This window comes from Sitodiplosis mosellana, unplaced genomic scaffold, assembly GCF_009176505.1.
Source record: "Sitodiplosis mosellana isolate CC-2019 unplaced genomic scaffold, AAFC_SMos_1.0 Smas_scaffold_6165, whole genome shotgun sequence".
Classification (NCBI taxonomy): Eukaryota; Metazoa; Arthropoda; class Insecta; order Diptera; family Cecidomyiidae; genus Sitodiplosis; species Sitodiplosis mosellana.
The window spans coordinates 729,117-754,579 of NW_022601406.1; the positions used below are offsets into that span (position 1 = coordinate 729,117).

At 37.6% G+C, this 25,463-nt stretch overlaps 5 protein-coding genes across 5 annotated transcripts; 3 read left to right on the forward strand and 2 right to left on the reverse strand.

Annotated features, from left to right (window-relative positions):
* The first annotated feature begins 326 nt into the window (after window positions 1–326).
* Window positions 327–5,952, forward strand: LOC129574880 (DNA repair protein RAD50-like). Its single transcript, XM_055457451.1, has 8 exons — window positions 327–616; window positions 708–896; window positions 1,033–1,396; window positions 1,683–1,896; window positions 2,129–3,310; window positions 3,382–4,345; window positions 4,506–5,074; window positions 5,202–5,952. The coding sequence occupies exons 1-8, from the start codon at window positions 548–550 to the stop codon at window positions 5,560–5,562; spliced, it is 3,912 nt and encodes a 1,303-aa protein (XP_055313426.1). The 5' UTR covers window positions 327–547; the 3' UTR covers window positions 5,563–5,952.
* A 237-nt stretch (window positions 5,953–6,189) lies between these two features.
* LOC129574881 (uncharacterized) lies at window positions 6,190–9,883 on the reverse strand. The gene is made up of 5 exons (XM_055457452.1): window positions 9,426–9,883; window positions 8,177–9,172; window positions 7,913–8,070; window positions 7,365–7,567; window positions 6,190–7,075 (listed from the first exon to the last, which is right to left on the reverse strand). Exons 1-5 carry the CDS (start codon window positions 9,881–9,883, stop codon window positions 6,356–6,358), a joined length of 2,535 nt encoding a protein of 844 aa, XP_055313427.1. The 3' UTR covers window positions 6,190–6,355.
* Window positions 6,190–14,951, reverse strand: LOC129574882 (uncharacterized). Its single transcript, XM_055457453.1, has 4 exons — window positions 14,562–14,951; window positions 13,099–13,544; window positions 12,154–12,251; window positions 6,190–11,761 (listed from the first exon to the last, which is right to left on the reverse strand). Exons 2-4 carry the CDS (start codon window positions 13,529–13,531, stop codon window positions 11,531–11,533), a joined length of 762 nt encoding a protein of 253 aa, XP_055313428.1. The 5' UTR covers window positions 13,532–13,544; window positions 14,562–14,951; the 3' UTR covers window positions 6,190–11,530.
* A 1,221-nt stretch (window positions 14,952–16,172) lies between these two features.
* LOC129574571 (coiled-coil and C2 domain-containing protein 2A) lies at window positions 16,173–21,297 on the forward strand. Its single transcript, XM_055456735.1, has 6 exons — window positions 16,173–18,222; window positions 18,345–19,266; window positions 19,365–19,485; window positions 19,587–19,764; window positions 19,833–20,291; window positions 20,364–21,297. The coding sequence occupies exons 1-6, from the start codon at window positions 16,531–16,533 to the stop codon at window positions 21,156–21,158; spliced, it is 4,167 nt and encodes a 1,388-aa protein (XP_055312710.1). The 5' UTR covers window positions 16,173–16,530; the 3' UTR covers window positions 21,159–21,297.
* A 1,166-nt stretch (window positions 21,298–22,463) lies between these two features.
* On the forward strand, window positions 22,464–23,791 carry LOC129574591 (uncharacterized). Its single transcript, XM_055456788.1, has 5 exons — window positions 22,464–22,636; window positions 22,702–22,890; window positions 22,965–23,294; window positions 23,360–23,474; window positions 23,539–23,791. The coding sequence occupies exons 1-5, from the start codon at window positions 22,595–22,597 to the stop codon at window positions 23,595–23,597; spliced, it is 735 nt and encodes a 244-aa protein (XP_055312763.1). The 5' UTR covers window positions 22,464–22,594; the 3' UTR covers window positions 23,598–23,791.
* Window positions 23,792–25,463: the final 1,672 nt, after the last annotated feature.

Here is a 25,463-nt window from a genome sequence, read left to right on the forward strand (position 1 = left end):
GATTGGTCGATTTCAAACAAATAAAATAAAAATTAAAAATAGAAATGTTTATGTTTGGCAAACCACATTTTTGAATCGCCTCCTATAGCAATTCTTCAGAATGATTCTCGAATTCATTCACAATTGGAATCATAGATGGTGCACTAATCAAAACACACAAAATATACAATTTCTCCACAAAACAAGAACGAAAAAATATGTTTTGATAAAATTTCTTCTTTTTCAAATAAATGTAAATGATTTATTTCGAAAAAAAATTTAAAACGAAATGAAAAAGTGTATTTAATTTCATTTTGAAGTCTTCATTCCATAGACACTCTTGCGACGGACTTGTTTTATTCGTCACATCGAAATGTCATCCACTTTCGTTGTGTTATTGGTGAGCGGCAAAACTTGACATTTGATTTTGTTTACAACGCACTTTTTTACCGAATGCACATTACCATTCATTGTGAAATTCATTGGATTCGAATAAGTCGCACTAAATTTTGCATCGATTTCTTGTCCATGCACAGTCAAATTTGATCATTCCAACAAAAAACACACAATGTCAACCCTTGACAGATTATCAATTCGTGGTATTCGTAATTTTGGTGTCGATGCAGAAGATGAACAGGTTTGTACATGTTTTATGGCCAATTTATTATTCCGTTGGAATTTTTTTTTTATTCGAATTGATCATTTTCTGGATAATATTTGTGCTTTAGAAAGTCACATTTACAACACCTTTGACACTGATCCTGGGCCAAAATGGTAGCGGAAAGACAACAATCATCGAAAGTATCAAGTATGCTCTAACGGGAGACACACCACCGAACTGCAAACAAGGCATTGGATTCATCAACAATCCAGACATTCTGCACATTTCCGAATCATTGGGCCAGGTTAAACTACGGGTAAGTTTTCTTTTTTTCCAAACTTGGGAACACTGTTTCAGACAATTTTTCGGTTCATAAATCATATGAATTGGTATTTGGAAGTCATATTCATTATCAAAGTTATTGAGAGAAAAAAAACTTTCGTTTCGTTTAGGTAAAAAATGTGCGTGGTATCGAAACCACCATTTGTCGATCGGCCAAAGTCATAAAAAAGGGCCAGAAATGGCAGTACAAATCACTCGATGCTACGATTACTCTCAACGAAAATGGCCGCGAGGTGTCGACAAGCAAGCGGAACAACGATGCCACTGAAGATATGTGCACTGCGATCGGTGTGTCAAAGGCAATCATCAACAATGTACTGTTTTGCCATCAAGAAGACGCCAACTGGCCACTCGCCACCGATCAAGAAGTGATGACACGATTCGATCAAATCTTCGGCACCACCGAATACAACAACGCATTGGATAAGATGCGAAATATGCGCAAGAAATACGACAATGAAATCAAAGAAAAAAGTCAGTATTTTTTACAAATATTTTTGGTTTGGAATTTGCACTCACATCCGTCGATTTATCTTGTTTGACATGGCATTGATTTTGCGTCTAAATTTTAAAGAAAAACTAGATTTTTAATTATTGCTTGAAACAAACGGAAATTTTCATAGATCCCATTTCCAATGCAAACCATTCCAATTGACTTAAATTCAAAGACCTCATGGTGGTGACATCATGGTCACACCGCATGAAATATAGAAATCATTTTTTTACACTTATTAAAACCGATTTTGTCCACTCCGCACAGAGGTCAATTTGAAAGAGATGGAAATGAAGAAGCTTGAAGCCGACAAGAAGAACATGGACATCAATAAGTATGAGGATGAAATGAAAGCGATGAAAGAAAAATTCGAAAAGTGTAAAACCGATTTGGAGCCACTGCGTGAGGAGTACAAGAAAGTGGCCGCAATTGGTGAGCGGCTCTCTTCGATTACAGCCAGCAAAACGAAGGTGGAAACAGAGTGAGTTTAAAATTTTGATCGAATTTTTTTAAGCTCAGCAATTTTTTGGTAATAGCAAGGCAGAAAGAGGTTAAGCAGAAGAAACGGGACTTTTTTTTCAATATGTGAAAAATCAAAAAAGTAACAAGTCAAAGAGACTTGAGTCAAAACGAACATTTTATCCTTGATTTCGTCTAAGTTCATTTGATTTTCATTTCATCTGTATTTCATTTTCTCAACCGTTGTATTCCAGATTGAAGAACGAGCAACAAAATGCCGACAATTGCACAGCAAAAATCCGCGAAATCTTCATGGGCAGCGAAACTGAACTGCAGCAAAAGGTCAATTCGTTCAAAGCGCAACATTTGCAAAAGCAAACGGAATTGTCGCAGAATGAAAGCATGGTGAAGAATGCCGAGAATGAGTTGAATCGAATCACAAAGTCGTACGACGAACACAATCGAAAATATTACAGTTTGTTGCAAGACAGTGCGCGTGAGCAAGATTTGTATGAAGAGAAGGCGGGATATATCAAGGATTTATGTACGGATTTGAAGATCAACGTCGATTTTGATATAAAAAACGACAACAAACGAGCAGGTGAATTGGTTGCAAACATTCGAACGGCGTTGTCAGAAGAGCAGGCGAGTGTCAAGAAAATAGCAGACAACAATGAAAAGCTTGATGCCGAGCAAGAGCAAGAGTTGCGTGGTCACCGTGAAGAAGAAATTCGAATCAAAAGCGAAATTGCCTCGATCACCAAACAGTTGAAAGATCTGGAGCAAACGTTGGATAAGCAAAAAGAGGAACTTAAAAATGCGGAGAAAAGTGGACGATTACTGGCGAGTGCTCGTCAGGCGATTGCAAAAATTCAAACAGCGCTTGACGAAAAAACTGCATCATCAAATACCCAGGGCACTCGTGATGAAGTCGGTAAGCACAAAGAAGAACGGCAACAATGGGCTGGACAACTGGAAGAGATTGATGAACAAATCACCTATCTAAGTTCGATGGCATCCGTTTTGGCCAATGTAGAAACGAAGGAGAAACTAATTGAAAAGCGTGAATCAGAGGTTCGTCGCATCAAAAATAAGCATCATGCGAGTTTACAGCGCCTATTCCCCGATGAAATGATTGAATCGAACTTCAAGCGTCGCATTGAGTCCATTGGCCAAAAATTACAAACCGAAGTCAATCGGCTCGAAGCGGAAATTCGGCTCAATGAGAATAAAACGGAAAAATTCAAGATCCAGTGTCAAAGCAAAAAACAAGAGCAAACCACATTGGAAGGTGAGCTACGAAAGCTGGAAGCGGATATCGATAATGTGTGCGAACAAAATCCATTTGATGAAGTTCTGGCCGAAACAAAGGAAAATGTCGCCAAATTGCAAATGGAACACAGCTCGTCCAAATCGTCCGAATTGTTTTACAAAAAGTAAGCGATTTTTTCTTCATCATCTTTTCGAAAATAAACATTGACTTCTCATCTTTCCCACATTTGAACAGGTACATCAAGAAAATGGAGGATCAGCCGTGTTGCCCATTGTGTCACAAAGATATGAATAACAATGAAATCGATGATTTAAAAATTGAGCTAAACGATCAAATCATTGCGTTGCCAGAGACTATTGCAAACGCTGAACGTGAATTGAAGAAAGAAAATGCCAAATTGGAGAAGTTGCTTGCGATGCAGAGCAGTGTTGAGCGTGTCGCAGAGTTGAAATCGACTTTGTTGCCGAAGATACGAGATGAGATAAAAAAACTTGATTCGGATAAGTCGGCGGCTCAAGAGAAAGCCAAGCAATCTGAACAATCTGTTAAGGAGCCAAAGGAAAAAAAGGAAATTGCTAACAAAATGGTCTCTGACATGACCATTCTCGATGAAGCGATACGTGATGTTGAGCAAGCACGAATAGAATTGGAGCCGTTGAAACGAAGTCTCCCAACATCAGATGGTCCAAATGACAACAATCTGGACAGTTTGCAAAAGAAGCGAAAGGAGCTCACCGATCGAATCAAAGCATTGGACAAAAAAATCGAAGTGTTGGAGAAACGGTATCAAGATGATACCAAAATCATCACGCAATTGCAAGAGAGACTAATGCAAATGAAAACACAAGAATTGAATTTTCAAGGGGATATTCAAAAGGTTGACACATTGAAAGCCCGCGAAAACGAGCTCAATGAACAAATCAAAGAGCTGAAGGACAAGAAGGCGACCGGTGATCAGACATTGATTCCGATTGAAGGAAAAATTAGAAACGTAGAAGAAAAACGACGTCGCACCAAGGCCAGCGGCGCTGAAACGTATTCGCGTGCTACGAAACGATTTGATGGCTTGAAGAAGAACTTTGATTCCATTGAACGGGTGACGAAAGAAATCGAGAAATTGGCACTGCTGAATTTGGGAAAGGAAATCAAACGCTGCGAAAAGTTAGTGGAACAGGCGAACAATGAAAAAACGGCACAGGTAACGCAAATTTGAACTGATTGATTTCAAATTTTTATATGTTTTCGATTCGCTTTTGATTTGCGTCAACTGTTTTGAGCAATTTTTGAGAGTGAAAGGTTTTCATTGAAAAAAAATTATTGAATTTCGAAATTTCTAATGCAAATTGATATTTTTTCAGAAAGCAGAAATCGAATCGCTTCGCGATAAGAGCAAATTGCTCACAAAAGAGTTGGCCGAACAACAGAATGCTGAACGTGATTTGAACGAGAATCTTGAATTGAAACGGTACCAGAAGAAGATTGCCGAAAAGAAAAAGGATTTGGAAACGTTGTTGCAGCAAGAGCAAGAGGTGGATTTCCAGTCAATCATTGAAAAAAAGGCGGAATTGGCCCGTGATATGGAGAGAATCACGCTGGATCGCACGCGAATGGATGGACAAATGAAGGAGAAACAAGCCGTAATCGATAATTTACGCGCCGAAACCAATCAACCCAAGTATCGAGACTCGGTGCGCAATTACAAAAAAGCATTCTATGAAAATGTTGTTCTCACCAAAACTGTGGAAGATCTGACAACTTACTGTGAAACGTTAGAACGTGCCCTGACCAAATTCCATGGCGACAAAATGGAGAAGATCAACAGTTTGATCCGCGATCTGTGGCGTAACATTTACAAGGGCAACGATATTGATTTTATACAAATCAATACGGAAGAGGTGAAGGGTACATCGAAACGTCGTTCGTACACGTGAGTGAAAAATCAATAAAAGCAGAACATATATGTTCAAACATTTGCTTGTAGACAACTGAATTCTGTATTCTTTCTCTTACAACTTTTTCGCCAACAAAATTCTAAAAACGCCTTATTTTTACAGATATCGAGTGGTCGCGTCCAAAAACGATACATTCATGGATTTCCGCGGTCAAAGCAGTGCCGGTCAACGTGTCTTAGCCTGTTTAATCATTCGAATCGCCTTGGCGGAAACATTCAGCGGCCATTGCGGTGTTTTGGCTCTCGATGAACCAACCACCAATCTCGATAAAATAAACATCGAATCGTTGTGCGAAGCACTCAATCGCATCGTTGAAGAACGCGAAGGTCAACGAAATTTTATGCTGATCGTTATTACTCACGATGAAGACTTCATCAATTCATTGGGCCGTGTTGTCAGCTACACAACCGTTTCCCGTGACAAAAACGGAAAATCACGCACAAAGAAACTACGCAATCACTAGAGCGTTGGGCTGCTCAGCGCTAGTTTTGGTTTTTCAACTTGGAAAAAGTTGATAAATTTTTTTTCCATTTTTTTAATCATTATTTTTTACCTTTTTTACTCAAGTTTTCTCGTTAAAATCATGAAATTTTTTCTTGTTTGATAAAACGAAGAGAAGTCTTTCGGAACAAAATTAAAACACACATCCAGTGATATTATCGAAAATGAGGGACTTGTAGCACAAGTTTTCCATTTCGAATGAAAACATTACCTTAACAGGATTCATGCTGAATGAACAATCTATTACTAAGAGTTTAAAAACACACAAAAGACAAAACAAGTCATAACTCAGTAGGTGTTCAACAGATGAAACACACAATACAAATAAAGATTTAGTATTTTTGAAAAATTATACAAGTCCAATGTGTCCCATTCTCTCTTTTATCATCTATGATGCTTCCTGATGCCTCTTTTTGTCTATTTCCATCCCTTTTTAGCGATTTTTTCCTCTTTGTCCACCAGTTCGACTGATCTAACAGTCAAATCTGTCACCAAATCACCGTGTCACTCATGCCCACAGCCAAGCAGCTATATTTCTTTGATACAGAGTTCTTAGTCCATTCAAATGTTGAAAATGAAACCAACCAACTTAAACAAGAATTAATTTAATAAACAGTATAATTTTTTTTATTGACAATGAGGAAAACTTGAAAATAAAAACAAAATCCAAACAAAAAAGTTATAACTTAATTTTCAACAGAAAAAACGACGCAAAATTAAAGTAAAGTACTTCTAAAAAAAATGATGTGCACAAATCAAATGTGCTTAACTTTGTTGTTGATATCCTTTTTATCGGAAGAATTTGGTGAAAGTGGTTGCTGCTTGATATCGGTTATGATTTTTCCATCGCGCACCTCGGCATTGTCATAGGTATCGCCATCAACGGCAAGTTTTGGATCATCTGATGGTGAGTTCTTTCCGTATGAATGAACGGACGAATTTTCCGGAGCAGGTGTGAGATTTTGTGAGCTACGTGCTTCTTCTTCGGCCAAGGATAAGCCAATGGTGGCACCGATTTTGGCACTTGCATGCCGGAAGCTATCGCTAAGTTTGACCTGGACAACGTTGATGCACATAGAAGTTAATGAGAGTCCAAAGATCAGGTAAATTATGCTGGCCATCATACGGGCAGGATGCTGAGGAACATAGTCACCAAAGCCAATTGTGGACATGGAAACAAACACAAAATAACACGATTCAAAGAATGACCAATCCTCCCACAGTGAGTAGACAGCAGCACCGCATAAAATGTACGCAATCAAAATGAATAGCGCCAATGAAATTGGCAAATTGAATTCATCGTCAATCGCCATTTCCGGTGGCATTGGGGTGGTTGGTGTTTCACTATGCACTGTGCCACCCAATTGGTTGGGCGATGCTGTTTGTGCTCGTTCCATATCTGACTCTTTCATCAACATACTCGGCCGCCTGAATGTCGCTATATCGTAAGCGATACTCATGCCACGAATCATCTCCTGTGGAAATGGACAAGAAGACGGGTTTTTTATGGCAATTCAAATTATGAAAATAACAAATTCTTGAATGGCTAGAGGCTAAATCATCAAATCAAAAATAAACAGATATATGGGTGGAATTTATAGAGATATAGAATGTAAAATCAACAATTTTGAACGAATTTTGCTATAGACTTTGTTCGACTAAAGTCGTTTTTTCAGCCAAGTTTTTAGTTGAATGAACTTAGTTACTGATTAATTGCTCTATGTTGAATAAAATTAATACAAATATATTTTCACTGATCTTTACCTGAACTTGTGCTTGTTTCCTCACTCGACGCAATGATCCCGTATAATACAATCGTCTGACGTAGGCCCAAACGAACTTGATACCTCGCGTGAATAATTTACCGAAATCCGCCAGTAGAATCAAGAACATTGGTATGCCAATAATTGCATAAATGATTGTGATTGCTCGGCCGGTATTCGTTGATGGACTGATGTGGCCATATCCTGGAGGAAGAAACATTTATTGTCAATTCAATTGTTTTGATTGAAAATATCGATAGTTAAAATAATGAAATTGATTGCCGAAAGCCAGAGAAAAAAGCAGAAAAAGTGAGGAAAAGTAAAAAAAAACAAACATAAAAAAAAATTCTTCGAAGGTGAAATTGGAGACAGGTTTTGTCAAAATCATTTTGATAATAAAATGAATTTAAATTTTTTTTCAACGAAAAAGGGCAGATGATTTTCTGTCTGGAAATGCTAAAAAATCAAATCAACAACATCATCAAAAAAAGTATATTCTTTAAATGCTGAGAAATGAATCTGTGTGAAAAAAGAGTGCACAAAATTCACCGATGGTAGTAACGACGGTCATACAATAAACGACGCCATTAATAAATGTCCATGATTTTAATCCACTGTACGATTTGAATCCGGCTTCATGTGCGGTATGTAATTCGTCTTCGAATCCTCGTAATTTGGTGCGAGCCAACGACTTCCAATCGTCTTCACTGTGAAAATCACGAAATAAATGACAGAAGTTGAAGTTGTTCAAAATTGACTTTAGAATTTGAATCTCAAAATGTCATCTTGAGATTCCGAAAAATCTGTTCCAACCTTAGATCATGGCTCGATGTCCACAAATGATCGACAAAATCTCGTTTGACACGTCGAACTCCGCACTTGTAGAAATTCTCAAAAGCACCTTCGACGAACCGAAACATTAATCCACCGAAGCCGAAAAATATGCACAATAGCAAGAAATTAGCGATGCATCGATTACGAATGCGCATCATTTGGTTCCATTCGTGTTGATGCAATTCAATAACTTGTTGCCAAACCAGTGGAGATTCAACAAAAACAATGCGACGGACTGAAATTGGGCCGCCATCATCGACACGTGTTCTCAAATAAGTCTTACGGCTTGGAATTGGCGTCATTTTCTTTGGTTGTGCTTTGCCAAAAAGAAACCGTGATAAGAATAGTGACTGTTTAGGTATTTCATCCGTTGTGATTGGCTCTTCAATGGTCGGCACATGAACATTGTTCGTTTCAAATGTGGGGACGGGGTCAATATCAACCGGCTCGTCAAAATTCACGAACGGAATTTCATTGGCGAATTCATGGTCTTTGAAATCATCATCACGTGACGATGACGAAGTGGCTGTTGACGATTCATAATCATCACCATACGCTTCAGTTGTGCTCCCGGTAAATGATGATCCACGAGATTTGCTTCGTCGATGTCGCATGGCGATTTTCTGCTTTTCAATTTCAGCCAATGCAATTGCGGCCGCTTCAATGGCCAATTGCTCACGGTCGCTTTGCTGCATCGATCGCTTTCGTTCGAATTCAAGCAGACGCTGGAATCGCATCTGTTCCATATGCCGCTTTTCACGCTCGAATTTCTCTCGTTCCAAAGCGAATACTTTTCGCTCATCTTCGAATCGCTTTAAATTCATTTCCAATTTTGTGAGCCGGCTATTTTCATCGCGTCCGTTTACCGCATCCATTTTCGATTCGGTTTTTACAATGGGCGATTTGACATAGCGTTTGATGACTTCATCATGTCCACGAATTGGTGAAGTTTCACAGGCTACATCACGGCGACGCCTGAAAGTGATAGAAATGTTCACTGAAATTGATTTTATTTAGGTTTTAAAAGCGATTTTCATTTTTGGCCCGAATTTTCTTCTGTTTTCGTTCAGAAGCTTCGAGTTCTGGAGAGAAGTCGGAAGCGAGCCGAAAGATTAGCCCAAAGTCCGGCTCAAAAGTTCATTTCGGTCCAAAAGTGTTTTGTTCTGGCTCAAAAACTGTTTTTTCACCCCAAAATATTCGAATTTCAAACCAAAACACATTATTTTACCTTGGAATCGATAGACTTCGTTTGGCTTTCCGTAGAAATCGTACAACATTGCCGCTGGTGTCACTCGGTGATTTACTTTCCGGAGTCGGTGAATCTGGTGGTATTTCCCTAGGTGTTGATTGACTTCGAACAATTGTTGCCGATCGACTGGCTCGATCCCGCCGATTCAGAATCTTCTCTCTATACGCCACATTACTACTATTGCCACTACCTGCGCTGCTATTCGATGCAGTTTTCACCTTCACCCTTGTGGTGCCCAGTATCATGGCCGGATTTGTGCGTCTCTTTTCATATTCATTTGTCGTGGTTGTTGTGCTACTACTTTCATCATCCGAAAATTTCGGCTTAATGCCACCCATCGTTTTAGCAATGGGTTCCGGCGTTTTTTCGCGTTGTTGTCGCGCAATGCGGCGCCGTCGTCGCACTAAGGCCGGGGCATCCAAATTCGATTCATTCATCGTGTCACTTATTCACACCAATTATCGATAGTAATCTTTCAATAGCAAAACAGAAAATCCGGAACAAAAAAAAATAACAATAACAAACACGATACACTCTTTTAGCACACTGTTTTTACGTTTGTCGTTGCAATTCCCATATTCGGAGCACTCGATTGAAAACGCATTTCACGAAAAACATTTCACCGAATGAATGAAAAAAAGAGAATTCCACACCGATTTTTTGTGTTCACTTGTTTTGAGATGGAAATCACACAGTTTGACTTCGGAAAATGTTCGTCGCGTTATTTTCTTTTCGCCGAACACCTTTTCGACAGTTGTTTTCTTTTCGCAAATCAACGAGGAAAAAAATGTCTGTTTTGGCAAACCACGAACAAAAAAATGAAGAAAATAAAACTAAAATGGGCTACGATAAGATGTGAATCCGTATGGTTTAAACATGTTGTAGTAGTAAACAGTAGAACGATGACAGTGAAACTTTGAAAATGAACATTTACATGAGCGCATAGCATATATCCATTGGCTTTTCTCATACGACAGAGGCTTCACGCAGAAAAGAGACAAATGGCAAAAAGCACATCGAAACGAAAGTGAAAGCGAAAAAGAAACAAAACATCGCTTCATTTTCACCATGTAAATCAAACGAAACGGCCCCAGCGAGAGATAGAAAGAAAAAATGAATCAATAAATGAACACAAAAAAGCGAAAACAAAAAAAGAGAATTGGACTCAAGCGGCAGAGCACGAGTGTAAAAACGTAACGTATAATAAATATGGTTGGCTATTTTTAGCCTCGGCGCATTTTTCTCAAAACGGTCAGTGTGTTCACACGTATATAACCAGAGAGAATCGAAGATAACTATGCATTTTGCCCATATAATTGGATTTGTTCGGTTACAAGTGCACAATGTTTTGAAAATCGTTTGATTTTGTCCGTTAAACGAGTGCAATATTTTCGAAAGTGTTCCAATATCATATCGACCCATGCTATTCACAAATCGCAATTGCCTAACCGAAATTTTGATTTCTGCCTCTCTTTCTCAAGCTTCGATGCTTTCTGCGACGAAGCAATAGATGACATATTTTTAGCGCATAGGCTTCTGGCCTACGGAATATAAGAATGTATTTATAAGAAAAAATGTCGTATTTATAGAAAGTATTCCGTAGAAATGGCAACAACTCTATCGGCATTATCTATTTCTCATTTTCTCGCTGACTCCGTACAACGATGTAATGATAGAATTTTCTGAATTGGGTTGTTCATTCGAACTTTTCTTTGAATTTGAACTCAAGAACGCACCGTGCTTCGACGGCCTAAAATGCGACACAGATAACGTTTGTAGCGATGCGGTCAACATTTGAATAGACATCACATTTTGAATGTGACGTGTCAATATTTGTGGATATTTTGCAACTGTCGCTTATATGTCTTCGTTCGTGTTTTCTTTTCTCTCTTTTCTCATTGAGTCATCTTCACCGAATTTTCATTGACGACCACGCACATTTCTCGACGCACACGTCATAACACAAAATTGATCGTCTAATATCGCAACTAATGAGCACATAATTCAGACCTCATTATAACTGATATAAAATGAAATACATACAAAAACTCAACAAAACAGAGCATGGCATTGATTTTATGAGACTAATATCGAATGATGATGATTGATATCCTACCAATGGTTGTGTAAATTGTGCCACAATAGAACATCGCATTCCAGTATGACCATGTTTTGTGCTTCTGCTTACGTTCCTCCTCGATTTTTTCGTAGTAATATTTATCCACATCGAAATAGCCAGCTTTGTACAGTGCTATCAAGTCAACTTGCAGCTGATTTATCTCACGTGTTGCAATCTCTTCCCATTTTGTAAAGTTCTGTGAACGAAATTTGACAGACGTCATTTGGATTAATAGCGCTTACTTTTGATGATGAATGAGCCAATGGTTTTGTAATTGTTCGAGAGGTGTGATGACTTTTTAGCGCTTTTGTTTTTGCTATTGAAAGTTTCTTTTCTGATTATTTCCCTGGTTTATCCTTACTTTTCTGTTTACTTCACTTTTACTTGAATATTTTCTTTTGGATAATTTTTCTTATAGAAGTTAACTTATCAACTCAGATAATTCTTCAATGAACCAACTTTCTACCATCTTTTTCCATGATTTTGCTTGACGAAATAAATAATTTGATAATTTTATCGAATTAAATATTAATGGTGTTGATTGAACACTTCGATCTTAGAAGCTGGAAATGAGTCATTTCAAATTACCTTCCGTAACTCAGGTGCATGTGACAAATGGAACATTTTCATGTTGAAGTCCTTTTTCAAATTGTTGAATTTGGCCGTTGAATTCTCTTGAGCTCTGCCTGTGAATTGAAAATGTGATTAGGCTTGAAAAATGAAAGGAACATTTTGGAAAAGTGAAGCCAGTGAAACAGGAAAAAAAAGGATGAAGAAGCAAAACGAAAATTGACAAATTGCAAAAACTCAAACAAATGATAATGAAAATGAACAGACGGATCCCATTTTTATTCTGGAATCATTTCAGGGAAAATATAACAATTCCGGTGGGAATTATTCCCACATCGAAAATTGCAAAACCAAAACCAAAAAGCAAAATCAAAAAATTTTGATCGAACTTTTAAACCAAAAATCGGTAGAAAGAAATTGTTGTGTTTTTGGGGTGAGTTTTTCTTTTATCCAAAAATTCAAATCCAAAAAATGACCAGAAAATTTAAGCCTAGCTATTAAAAACTAAAGGAAATTTTCGTTACAGAAATGATTCATTTCAAACAATCTAGTTTAGAAGTGTGAAATGAATGAAATTTCATTATTGAAGTGAAAATGATAATGAAAATTGGTTAAAAAATGAAAACAGATTGAATTTGTTTACCGTATGTTGAAAAATGATTCAATATCTTCGTTGTATTTGATTAAAAAGTCTCCATTTGCGGCAAAGCTCAGACATAAAACCGTTATAAGCTTTTGTTAGGTACGTCAAAATGAAATAACAACACTGAACTTGTTAATTGAAACAGTTACTGATGCGATTAATTCGATTAATAACATATGTTCATCTGAATATGTCTAGATTTTGAGTTAATACTATATTTAGATTTACTATGAAGAATTTGGATGAATCAACATTTAAATTAGTTCATTGAATGTTCAACTTGAGTTTTCAATCTGTTGCACACAGTGTGTGGTGCTCACCTTCAACAGCTATAAAAATTGAAGCACCCGCGATGGTGTACAAGAACATGATAAACACCAAAAATATATGGGTAAACCATTTTCGGGACCATCTGCTGATCTTTTCATAGAAGTAAAAAACGGACTTTTCGCCCTTGTTCAGTCCCGATTTCGTCCAATCCCATGTTAAGTCTTTGAAGCCACCGAATTGTTTGAACATAAATTCGCCAGCTGTGAGTGAGTCTTTGTCCGGTGAGAATGGGTTTACGTACGGTGAGGATGGCCATTGTGGTGCACCTGGTTGATTGCTGTGCGCTGTGCTCAGGTAAGGAGATCGAGCATCGAAGTAATTGCCTTGGGGATTCGGTGGTGGGATTTGAATTTTGATTCGTGGCCGATTTGCATGCATCGCCAACAGACGATTCGGGGTCGGTGTATTTGATGGTGTTGGCATTTTTCTTTTAAACCTGTACAAAAACCATTTTTTTTTTCGATTATTGAAAGTTGAATTTTCACATTTTTTTAGCTGCAAAACACGCACAGACTATTTAGTTTAGGAAGTTTTTTTTTTAGATATTCAAAGAAAAATTCCCCAAAACGGTTTTTTGACTAAAAAGCTTTGTTTATTGACTGAACTTTAGTCGAAAAATAGTCTTTTTTTCACTTTAATTCAGTTTTTCAATTTAATCATACGTTTTTCTCTGAACAGAGACAAAAGTTCTTAAACATACAAAAGTTCCGGGTTTTGAAGAATTTTTTTTTCTACTGCTTTAACAATATTATTACAAAGAATTAGAATGACAAAAACTATCGTAATTTATCAATGAAAATGATAACAATAGAGTGCGCCAAGCGACCAACAATGTGAAAAAAAAACTTCGGTTGTTCAGTCGAAATTTGGTGTGTAAATGTGATAAATGGCATTCTTTTTGTCAAGTTTTGGCGAATGCGACCGAGTAAACACCGAAATTATCTAAGCAGTCAGCCGAAATGTAGGGGAAAAAGAAGAAGCGAAACGTGAATGTGCTAAGCAAACTAATTGATCAGTTCGATAGGTAAAACGCAAAAAAATGTTAAAATCGAAAGAATTTCAGTTTCAGAATTTTTGTATTGTTTTATATAAAAAGAAAGCGTGTGCGATTGATTATTCAAGTGACGTTCTCCTCTTCCCCCGCCGATGCGATGAATTAATCGCTCAATTTGATAATTGCCTCGATTGTGTGTACATGTACACTGAGCGAAAAATAAAACAAAACAAAATGCTTTTGATCTAGATTCGCGTGGCTTCCATGCTACATAATTCTGTTTCTTTTGTTTATTTCACATCGTTCAAAATAACGAACTTTTTATCAATTTGTTTTTTTTTCTCTCCTCATTCGCGACACTCTTTTGTTTCGAGAGACATTGAAAATGTGTAATCAAAAAAATTGCACACACTTATTTCAAACGCAGTTTTTTTTAATTCAATTTCAAATAAAACTCACTTTGTTACATTCACACTTTGAAAAACCAATGTCGATTTTGAACTTCAAGCGGAAATCCCTTTGAACATTTGCAATAATTCAATTAAGTTTCACTTCCGTTTCAACGAACTATTCACTCGTATTTGACCAAATGAACGCGTTAGTTTTTTTTTGTTTTGACTAGCTTTTTTAAAAGCGAATTCTTTTTTTCGGTACAACAGCCAGAACAGTTCGGTTGTGTGACCGAAACACGTTTTGTGCGACGCTGAACTGGAGCGTTGATCATGAATGATTATCAAAATATTGTCAACGCTGAATATCGAAAACGCAGAATATACACACGCTTCACACTTCTGTTGATACTATATAAAAATATTTTGAATCACTGGCCGTTCTCGCTCATTCTTCTTTCGTTCATTTTTTTTTCTCTGGTTCTTTTGTAAGTTGGTGTACAAGGAAATTTCGCATGCGTTCGCTTCGTCCAATGTAATTTCTATAGAAATATTTATATATTTGGAGGACAGCGCTTTTTTCGCTCTCTAACGTGCGCTCAAGTATTGGTCAGTGAAGGTGCCGATGATGATGATTACGATGATTTGATGAAAAGTCACGTTCATAGGCAAATTCACCGAAATAAAATCATGGGTCATTTTCAAAAGAATTTTGTCAATTGACACAGAACCAAATTATTCATTTGATTCGCACACAACTGACACAGACAACGATCGCAGTGCGACACACCGACTCATAGATAGATTCAAAGAAATTCCGAGCACGACACTTTTTATGTTTGTCTATTTTGCCGAACGCATACCATTAATTTTGCACAGAGAGATAGAGAGAGAGCGAGAGAACATATGGCACAAACACACAGATGACCGCATCGAGTTCAAAACGTTACACACTGCTTCTGGTTAGATAAGCATGCCGCACACACTTTTTTTACCGTAAAATCAACACAACAGAAAAACGGCGTATTCAGTTTTTGAAATGATTCAGAACATTGAATTGAGCGTTTTGTTGGCCGATGAAAATGAATGATTGCAACAAATGGCATTGAAGAAATTTTCGCTTTTGTTTCTCATCAGAAGATGAAAAAAAATCGGATAAAAAGAAGAAAAATCGTTTTTGAGAGGAAAAACTCAATATTTAAAGAGAAGAATACGGATTTCGTGCAAAAAATTGAAAATTGTCGAGAAAAGATATTTAGAGAAAAATCGGTTTTCTCACGAAAAATCGGTTTTCTCACGAAAAATCGGTTTTCTCACGAAAAATACGAATTTTTGAAAGAAAAATATGGATTCTTAGAAAAAGAGCAGAAATTATAACATGAGAAATCCAAGGGAAAACCCATGGGAATTTCAAAGGGAAAGTCTGACTGTTTGAGCAGGAAATAGCAATATCTCTGAACAAAGACGACGATGTTGCTCGTTTTGAAACTAGAAAAAAACTCAGAATGCTAAAATCGATATGAACATTCGGTTCAGAACCAGCTTCAGTTTATTTATGGATTTTTGGCTCGTGGAATAAAAAGAATTTCAACTATTTCAATGTTCGTCATCGAAAGTAAGTAGTAAGTCAACAAAGTCTGCAGCTTGTTTACCCGTTTCGATCTGTTTCCATTGTACCCATAGCAAATATTGATTTGAAAAAAGTATGATCAAATTTTTTCCTATTCGTTAAATTCGAGTTGAAATTTTTCCATGGCGTATACAAATGCATGCCGCCTCCATTTCAAATCAATTGGGCCGCATTACCAAACGGTAAGTGTGGCGTATGTTTTTGTGTGAACTGTTAACATATCCGTTACATAGCAATGACAGTGTTGTCCATAGCAACGGCGCGAGCAATAACAAAACAATCCAAAATTTGTAAACAAACGTGTGAATGAAATGTTGTGTGTATCGTGAATAATTTTTTTGTTTTGTTTGAAAGATGATGATAAAGTGTGTTTATTGCTGAAAAAGTGAAATATTTTGCATTTTGAGTGATGTTGTCGTCTGCACCAAAGAGTCGTCGCCGTCGTCGTCGTCGTCACAAGCGTTCGGTACAAGCTCAAAATACTGTCGATTCGAATAATTTGTATGTGGACGACGATGAGTCTGTGGATGATAAACTCGAGTACAACGACAAAGAGGCCACCTTTTCACCTCGAGTCAATTCAAAGTTCATTAACGAAGATGTGGAAATCGAAACGGCAATGTTGCTCAAGCATTTGACCAAAGACTCGGAATTTGCGCTGAAAAAGGAACGAGCGATTGAGTTTTTCACATCAAATTTGTCGTTGGATGAAGCCAAGGTGGAACGCGTTTCCGAACCAAATAACGATGATCAAATAGAGATTATGCCATCGCCAGAAACGACGGCCGAAAACTATCAAGATGGACCACAATTAGCGTTGTCCTACCTACATGATGAGCTTGAGCTCAAAACGGTCGTGGTGCCATTTGACCAAAAGGTCATCGCTTCATTCGATGAACAACAGTTTTATTATCCCGAATTGGCACTGCCAAAGCAACTTCCAGCAGATGTGGAATCATCAGCGGGCCAGGTACCAATTGTGCGAAATGTCATCGAAGAAGGGTATTTTGTGAAACCAAAACCGAAGATTCTAGACATGAATCGTGCGCTTTTTATCAATCGCCTGTTGGAAGAGGGAGCATTGAATTGGTTTGACTTTAGCCAGAAAGACATTAAATACCTTTTCGATATGGCATTGAGTCGAAAAGCCATCAAAACATTTTGCGCCGAAAAATTCCATCCCATCGACTATCCACCGACGAGCGTTTGCCTCGAATTGGACGCATTCTCGGTGCAAGATCGCATTTTAAAGGTTCACATCAAACACATTTACTTCGATATACACCCAACGTTCAACAACGAACAACGGATCGCTCGAGAGCTTGAGTCGTTGTACGACGAATATGTGACAATTAAACAGAATAATATTTTATCGAAAATCGAAACGAAATTGAAAATTCTACGGCAACTCCTCGAAACGGTGTCGAAAAATAAGCACCAAAAACAATCGACGGTAGATAGTTTACAAATTCATCGTGATGAATTGAAAGAATTGCGCACGACTTGGCACACGGAAAGTGCACGCTATCGCAAACTGATGAAAACAATTCTGGAAAAATGGGCAGAGTTGAAGAAGATAAGAGACGGGGTGACAGAGCCTGCCACTTCATTGAAATTGATAATTAAAGCGCAAGAAGCAGACGTGGAGAGAGACGAATATGAATGGAGCGAACGATTTGGATTAGAATTCAAGGAAATGTTGGATGAAGCAACGGAATCGTATAAAAAATATAAGGCACAACGCAAACGGAACAGTAAAAGAGGCTCAAAATCAGAAGTTGATATTCAAAACTATGAAGATCAAGAGAATGAACCGGTTGAGGTTGCTAAGCCCAATGCAAGACAAATTGAACAGCAATTGTTGGACATTTTTGCCGATTCAATGCGTCCGCCCGGCGAGAAAATTATCGATTTTGAAATGGAAAACTTCAACACCGCCACAATTAAAAGTCCTCCGAAATATTTGATTAAACTCATTCTTGACGATGGTCAATTGGATTTTCCCGAAAGTACAAAACTGAACAGCGTTGGACAGGCCAGCTTTAATGCCGTTTATTCCATAAAATTTACCACGAAAATTTCGCATCAACTTAAGTTTCTGGTGAGATTTGATTTGGCTTTGGCTAGTTTTTTATTCATTTTTCGTGATTTTTCCGTTTTTTCCCAATTTTTCACAATTGTCTTCAATTGACCATCTTCATCTTCATTTATCCACTCTTGCAGATCTTTGAAAAAACAAATTTGGTCGTTCCAAAGCGGATCGCTGAGGCTCACAGCCAAACGCCGAATGAGGCCGAAATATTTGCCCCGACGGCGGTGTCACTCATCGACTTTGAAAGTACAGCGGGACGAAAATACGTTGGAAAAATAGTGTGTTCGATTGGTTGGGCATCGTCCGATGGAGATGCGAAGCACTTGAAATCAGTTGCACTACAGCCATTGGCAAAACCAGCACCCATCCAAGGAACGGTTGGTCAATGGTTTTCAGATCAGCTGATTGATCCAATGGATCCCGACAACAGTGCCCTCGCTTCTGCGATGGAAAAAACACTTTCAACCGGTACCAAGAGCCCTAAAAAGGCCGAAACAAAGAAGAATTTATTCCGTTTAAACGAAGACTCGTATGCATTTTGTGATCGTGATAAACTGAATGACAACAAACGCATTGAGCTGTTGAATGCCCGTTTCAATAGTGATTTGAAATTGAAGGATTGCAAACTGGTGCCGCATAATGAAGTTGAGATTGAGATTCCAGTAGATTTAAAGATATTCGAAGATATGCTATGGGTCGATCCAATTGATGTGCAACGATATCAAGGCAAAAAGTATTTGAAACACGTCTACGATATCATCACCAACCATTGTGAAGTGATTAATCGCAATTATGAACATCGAGACCTTTTGATCGGTGACACACCACCAACGCTTCATGGTGCACTCGAAGCATTTACGAACATTTTCAGCCCACGGCGACCACTCAATCCACACCGCAAAACACTCATTCGCAAGTCAAACTTCCATGAAGATCGCGTCAATCGCTTCAACATCATTGTGAACGTTGTTCGAGCCAGTGGAATACCCTTTCGTAATTCGAATGACGTGAATGTTAATAGGAGAACCAGCTTGGGGTCAGCTATGCAAAATCGTAAGGATGAAATTGAAAAGACCATTTGTTTTTCTTCTATATCGGATAAAAAGTATGGGAAATTCCAATTTTATTTACCTTTTTATTCATTTCCACAGTTCATCGTCATGCAAACGTGAGGCCATTTGTAACGGCTAGTTTCCGTGACAAAACATTGCGAACATCAACAGTTGATGGATCCAGTCCAACTTGGAATGAACAGATTGTAATTCCGATCAAGTGAGTCTTGGGAATTGGTTTACTTTAATTTGAACCATCAATCACATAGATTTAGGGTGGAGTTTTCAGAGAATCAACCTCTTGTTTCAACAATTTTTCAGCGAAAGTATCAATAGAATCAAAGATTCGCTATGGTTTCACATGTACGATGAAATAATCGAAGATTTGCCGTCAAACGACAATATGATGACACCAACATCTGAGATTTATCAAAAGATTTCGAGTCATTACTTGGGCGAATTGTTGATTCCATTCAGCACGATCTACGCTAGTCAACGGGTATGCTCATTGTTTAAAAGGTAAAATATGTATTTTTGACCAAAAATCAAACACTTTTCCTCTTCCAGATTGAAGGAACGTTCGAAATGAGCACGCCACTAATTCTGCTGGGCTATACGAAGCCAGTGGTAAATGTGTCAGACCATAGTGCCGAAGCGAATGGAGGTTTAATCGAAACGCGTCAATCGATTTTAATATCTCTGCTCATCAGCATTGAGCCAATCATTGAAATAACACATTTTTCAACGTCTCATCTCGAGTGTATCGAATTGACTGCCATCAAAAATCGAATTGGTCTATGGTTATCCGAAATAACCGATGAATTTCCCGACCGAGCTCAGGATCCATTAATCAGTTTAGCAAATGGGAAACGAGTTTGCATCACACGTTTAATTGGCCCAATTGACATTCCATTCGAACGGAACGAAACGTCGGAGTATATGATTCGTCGCTTTGTTTCCTTGATCCCAGTTCGGCCGCACAAAAATGTGTGCACTAAACTGAACGGCGTTTGGCTAACAAATGATGTAAGTCCCAGCATTCTAATGTCAAATTATTGAATTATGAATTCAATGTTTTTCTCGAATACTTTTTCGCAGCAAATTCTGAACATTCTCATCGCATCGCCAAAAGATTTGGGTGTGTTGTTGACTTGTTTTTACTTGTCGCTCGGTTTCAACGCATATTTGGTGATGGGATTAGCGGTACCGTACGGCGACACCACGTTCGTACTGACGAAGGAAAACAATGAATACTTTCTGATTGATCCACATTCGGGAAGGAAGTGCTCCAGTCGCGACACATTTTGCGCCCTAACGAAAGTCTATTGCATTGCGAATTCGAAGAATTTGTGGGCGAATATTCAACGCGAGAACCGTGTGTTTATGCAAAATTTCGATACAAGTCAAACGACCGAATGGCGTGAGCTATTCTCAAAATCAACACCAGCACCAAATGATCTGGCACATGATCTCACACTTGCATACACCGACAGTTTGGATAGCAGCAACTTGAAGCACAGCATCGAAACGAAAATCATGAAAAAGTTCCGCAGCTGGCGAATGGAACGCAAAACGATTTGGAACAAACGATACACCGAGGTGATGCTACAAATTCTCCAGGAATTAGAAGAAGATCAATGCTTTGGCGTCGAACAGAAAACCTACACCAATAAATTGTACGAGAGCACACAGTCAAAGTATAAAATGTGTGGCTATCCGATTAACATGCCGTACGTTAGTATCTCGAAAATTATTGAACGCGTCAAAGCCACCGAAATCTACCTGAACTCCGATCCAAGAGTTGAATTCGCACTCACCGTCCATATTCAATCGTACCCAATGAACATTTTCTCTGTGTGGATTTTTGTACTGGCTCTCATCCCAACGCCTTAAATGTATATTATAAAAGAATGAGCAACAATTTGTCTAATGGAAGTTCAAGGTTATTGAACGCTTTTCATGCTTTGTAAATTCATTTTTGTCATTTAGATGTAGTACATACTGGTCGAAAATAAAATCGTCTGGAAAATTGTGTCGCTTTTGTTTCAACGAATCAAGTCCCACTTTGGAAAGTTTTTGATTTGGTTAGTTGCGTGTTGTGCCAATGCCATTATGAATCTCAAGTGGCCTTCATCATCACCGAACTTGGAAAATCCATAAAAGCCATAAGGCGATAGCATGAATGAAAATGCGGCAGAAAAAATCTCTCTGAAGCACATTAGAAGTGGTGAATGTGATTATGACAGATAATATTTGTGTTTACGTTTAGAAACGTTGACTGTCAAAGTAGAGAATGTTCTGTCAATATAAACCAAAATAGCAACATGACGGGCTAAAATGCTGTCATGGCGGATATCTTTCTCATTAAACTACACATGGAAAAATCTCAAAAACGGCTGGGAAAATCGGAAAAATGGATCGTAGTGTCTTTCCCTAAAGGGAGTGTAGACACCCGGCTGGTTTGATGGCCCAAACTTCAAATCCGGTGGATTTGAGCTCATCCATGGATTCTCAGGATTTGGCCTGATCCCAGCACTTGCCCTGTGGTGAAATTCCATACAAAACATGAGTGTGACTTGTAAAGATGCTCACAGGAAAGGAAAAGCTGGGAATCAGACCAAATCCTGAGAACCCATGGATCAGCCCGAATCCACTGGATTTGAACTTTGGGCCATCAAACCAGCCGGTCCATTTTGCCGATTTTCCCAGCCGTTTTCGAGATATTTCGATGTGTAAATATTTATTGGTTTTAATTTACCACTTAAGAGGTGAGTTTGGATAAATTAGCAGAAAAGCGTATTAAAGTTCGAAATATTCCATCATTCTAAAATATTTTCACTAGAAAATTACAAAAATCCATCCATTTAGCCTCCATAAGAAGCAATGTATTTTTTGTTCAAGCTATCGTATTACGATAAAAGCAGTACAAGGTGTCATTGAATACATCTGTCATTGAAATCGTGTGCTTAAATCCCATTATTGTGAATGAGTAGCTTTTATGGCAACCATATTATTATCAGCAAAGAAATAATCAACCACAAATTTTGGTGTTTTGAATGTCGAAAGCCATTTGTTATCAAAGTAAAAAATTTCCGAACAAAGTCAATTCTCATTACGAAAGCAAACAAGAAATCATTAAAAACAAAACAAAAAAGTAAACAAATATAACGACCGGGTTGAATTTTTAAAACTCTCACAAGCAGATATTGCCCACATCCTTATCAACTTTTCAGTCAGTATTTTAGGAGTGCAAAAGATTTGAAGGTGTATCAGTTTGTTCTGTTTGCTCTTCAAAGAAACACACAACGAATCGTCCAACATTCAGCAGGATGAAGCTCCTTTTATTAGTTACTGTCATTGGCTTTGCCCAGGTTTGACTATTGTTCACTTTGTTAGCTTTTGTTCAGGGGAAAAGTAAAAGAGAATTCTATTTCAGCTATGTTCGAGTGCTCCAGCAACAACTAAAAACGAATCTTCCACTGGAAGTTGGGAAGCGAAGTATTTAGAAATTTCGGAAAGATTGAAAGTGATTCCGGGTGTCAATTTACAAAGGGTTGATGAGCTAATTCATATTACGAAGAAAACTGATGGCTCTAATCCATTCAGTGTTGTAGTGGAAAGCACGGTATGTACTCGAAATGAATTTATAAATCATTCATAGAATTAATCATATTTTCTGGGAAAAAAATGCTGTTTTAGGCGCGTTACTACAGCCTGTTATTTGACCTAGACTTTGCAAAGGTGAATCAAAGCATGTTTGAATTGGAGAGGGATTTTCATGGTTTTGGCAGAGATATTCCAACCGAAAATCGAACTTTCTCTGAGTGTTTCGGAGATTACTACTCCAAAACATTACTGAATGAATCCCCAAAAGAATTTGAATCAAAGATAGAAGAGATTTTTCAACAATTGAAGAGCGCATTAACGAAGGGAGTGGAGGCTTCAAAAGCAAGAAAAATTGATTACTATTTACAAACATTTCAAAATTTATTGGCAAATTTTGGAAAGGAGGGGGAAACGGCAAGGCTAGTATGTATTGTTTTTTTATTTCGAACTTACAAAACAAAAATAAATTAAATTGATCTGGTTTATAGATGGACTTTTTTGTATTCACCTATCATAATGGCGCCGGTGTATCCGAACGTGCTGCCTGTGGTGTTGCGGCAGAAGTATTCGAATGGAGATTCGATTGCACTAAATATGCAAATGGTAAGGGCATTTTCCACAATTTTGTTGTTCTTTTTCTCGCTTCATTTTTATTTTCTGTTTGCAGAAGAAAAAGGCGATTCGGAAGCAGAAAACGGTGAAAATCAATCGGAAAACCAGATATAGCATCAAACAAGCTGACAATAAATAGTTTTGTTTTAAAAAAAATTTGTATTTGGCTAAAAAAAATTATTCTAACGAAGTTCAAACAAACAAAGCACTCTCAATCATTTTTTTCATTTTCAAAGATTTTAAACCTGTTTTATATAACAATTGTTGCCACAATTTCTTTAATAAACGATCCTTCTTCCCATAATTTACCTTTATTTGTATAAACTTATGCCTCTGAAGAAAGGTACTACGTTCATGCAATGCATTTTAGAGTCACAGCTAAAGTGAGATAGGTGGTTTTCTATTCCCATTAACGCATGATCGTCTCATATATGATTTTTTGTAATTTCTGCACTATTTAGCAAACTGGATTTATTTTAATTTGATTTACATCGAAATAGAGTGTTTGAACAAGCCTCTTATAATATCTTCTATAATTGTCAATTCTGATTGACCTATGCATAGATTGTATTTCATTTGTTTTCACATAGTTTTGTAGATTTTATTTAAACGAACCAAATCCTACCAGGATACTTTTCAATGACTTTGATCAGATCAGTTGCATGTGCTTCCACAATGAATCTTGCGTCACCTTCACGAATTTAGAAAATTCGCATGTATTACATGGTGTCGTTGAATACATCAGTCATTGGAATCGTGTGGTTAAATCTCATTATTGTGGATGAATAGCTGTTATGGCAACAGTATTATCATCAGCAAAGAATTATAGAGCCACAAATTTTGGTGTTTCGAGTGTCGAAAGTCATTTATCATCAAATTGAAGAAAAAAAACTTCTAACGATGTCAATTCTTATTCCGGAAGCATACATTAACCCTCTAATGCATACAACCACCTCTAGACGGGCATCATTTGAATGTCTGTAGAACGTAAACAGTACATCGGATCACATTGCTTCAAGGGGAATTTTTATTCGTCAATGTTTTCTCTTCATTTTTGTCTTTGGCAATATTTGTCTATGTAGTGTGATTGTAAAGTTATTAACAAAAATGTGTGCAAAAACAAAAATTTGACAAAATAAATTATTTGGTTTCCAAATTAGACAAATTTTTGACATTTTTAAACTATGGATTTGATTGTTCTCTGATTTATGTCAATCGCATTTCCTGACTAGCTCATGTAAAATCCAGGATTATGAATATTTTTTTAATTATCTATGGCCAAAAATCAACGAAGTACCAGTACTCCCAGCTCTGGGAAAAATTAATGCATTAGAGGGTTAAATCAACAACATGAATCGTAAATGGAAGATATTCAGCAAATGATGCTCTAGCGGCATCCATACGGTAGAGTTTGGAAATTTGATTAAATGATTTCGTCACAAGGTTTACCCAAATATTGGAAATGGTATTTGTCAAAAATGGCATTTCAAACGTCATTCATGATTAACGTTAGTGAACTTCCGATAGGGACAAACAGAACTCTGAAAGGTTTTGGATCTGAATAACATTGTGCTTCACAGCGTTGGGTTAAATCATTATTAACAAAACCAAAACAGTAAACAAATTTGATGACTGCTACCGGGTTGAACATAAAATTCACACGAAAATTGATATTGCTCACATTCTTATCTACTTCTCAGTCAGTATTTACTAGTAGGCGAGTAAACTAGATGCAAATGCATCAGTTAGTTCCGTTTGCTTCAGGACGAGACACACAACGAATCGGCGTTCAGAAAGATTAAGCCCATTTTATTAGTTCCTATCATTTGCCTTTTCCAGGTTTGGCTTCTATCGTATTTATTTTGAACAAAAAAACTTCTATCGTATTTACTTCGACCGATAGATGCATAGAACATGTGTCCCTCTTCGTATGTCAAGTGTACTATTGAATTTTGACCATTTCATGCATGACGCTAAACG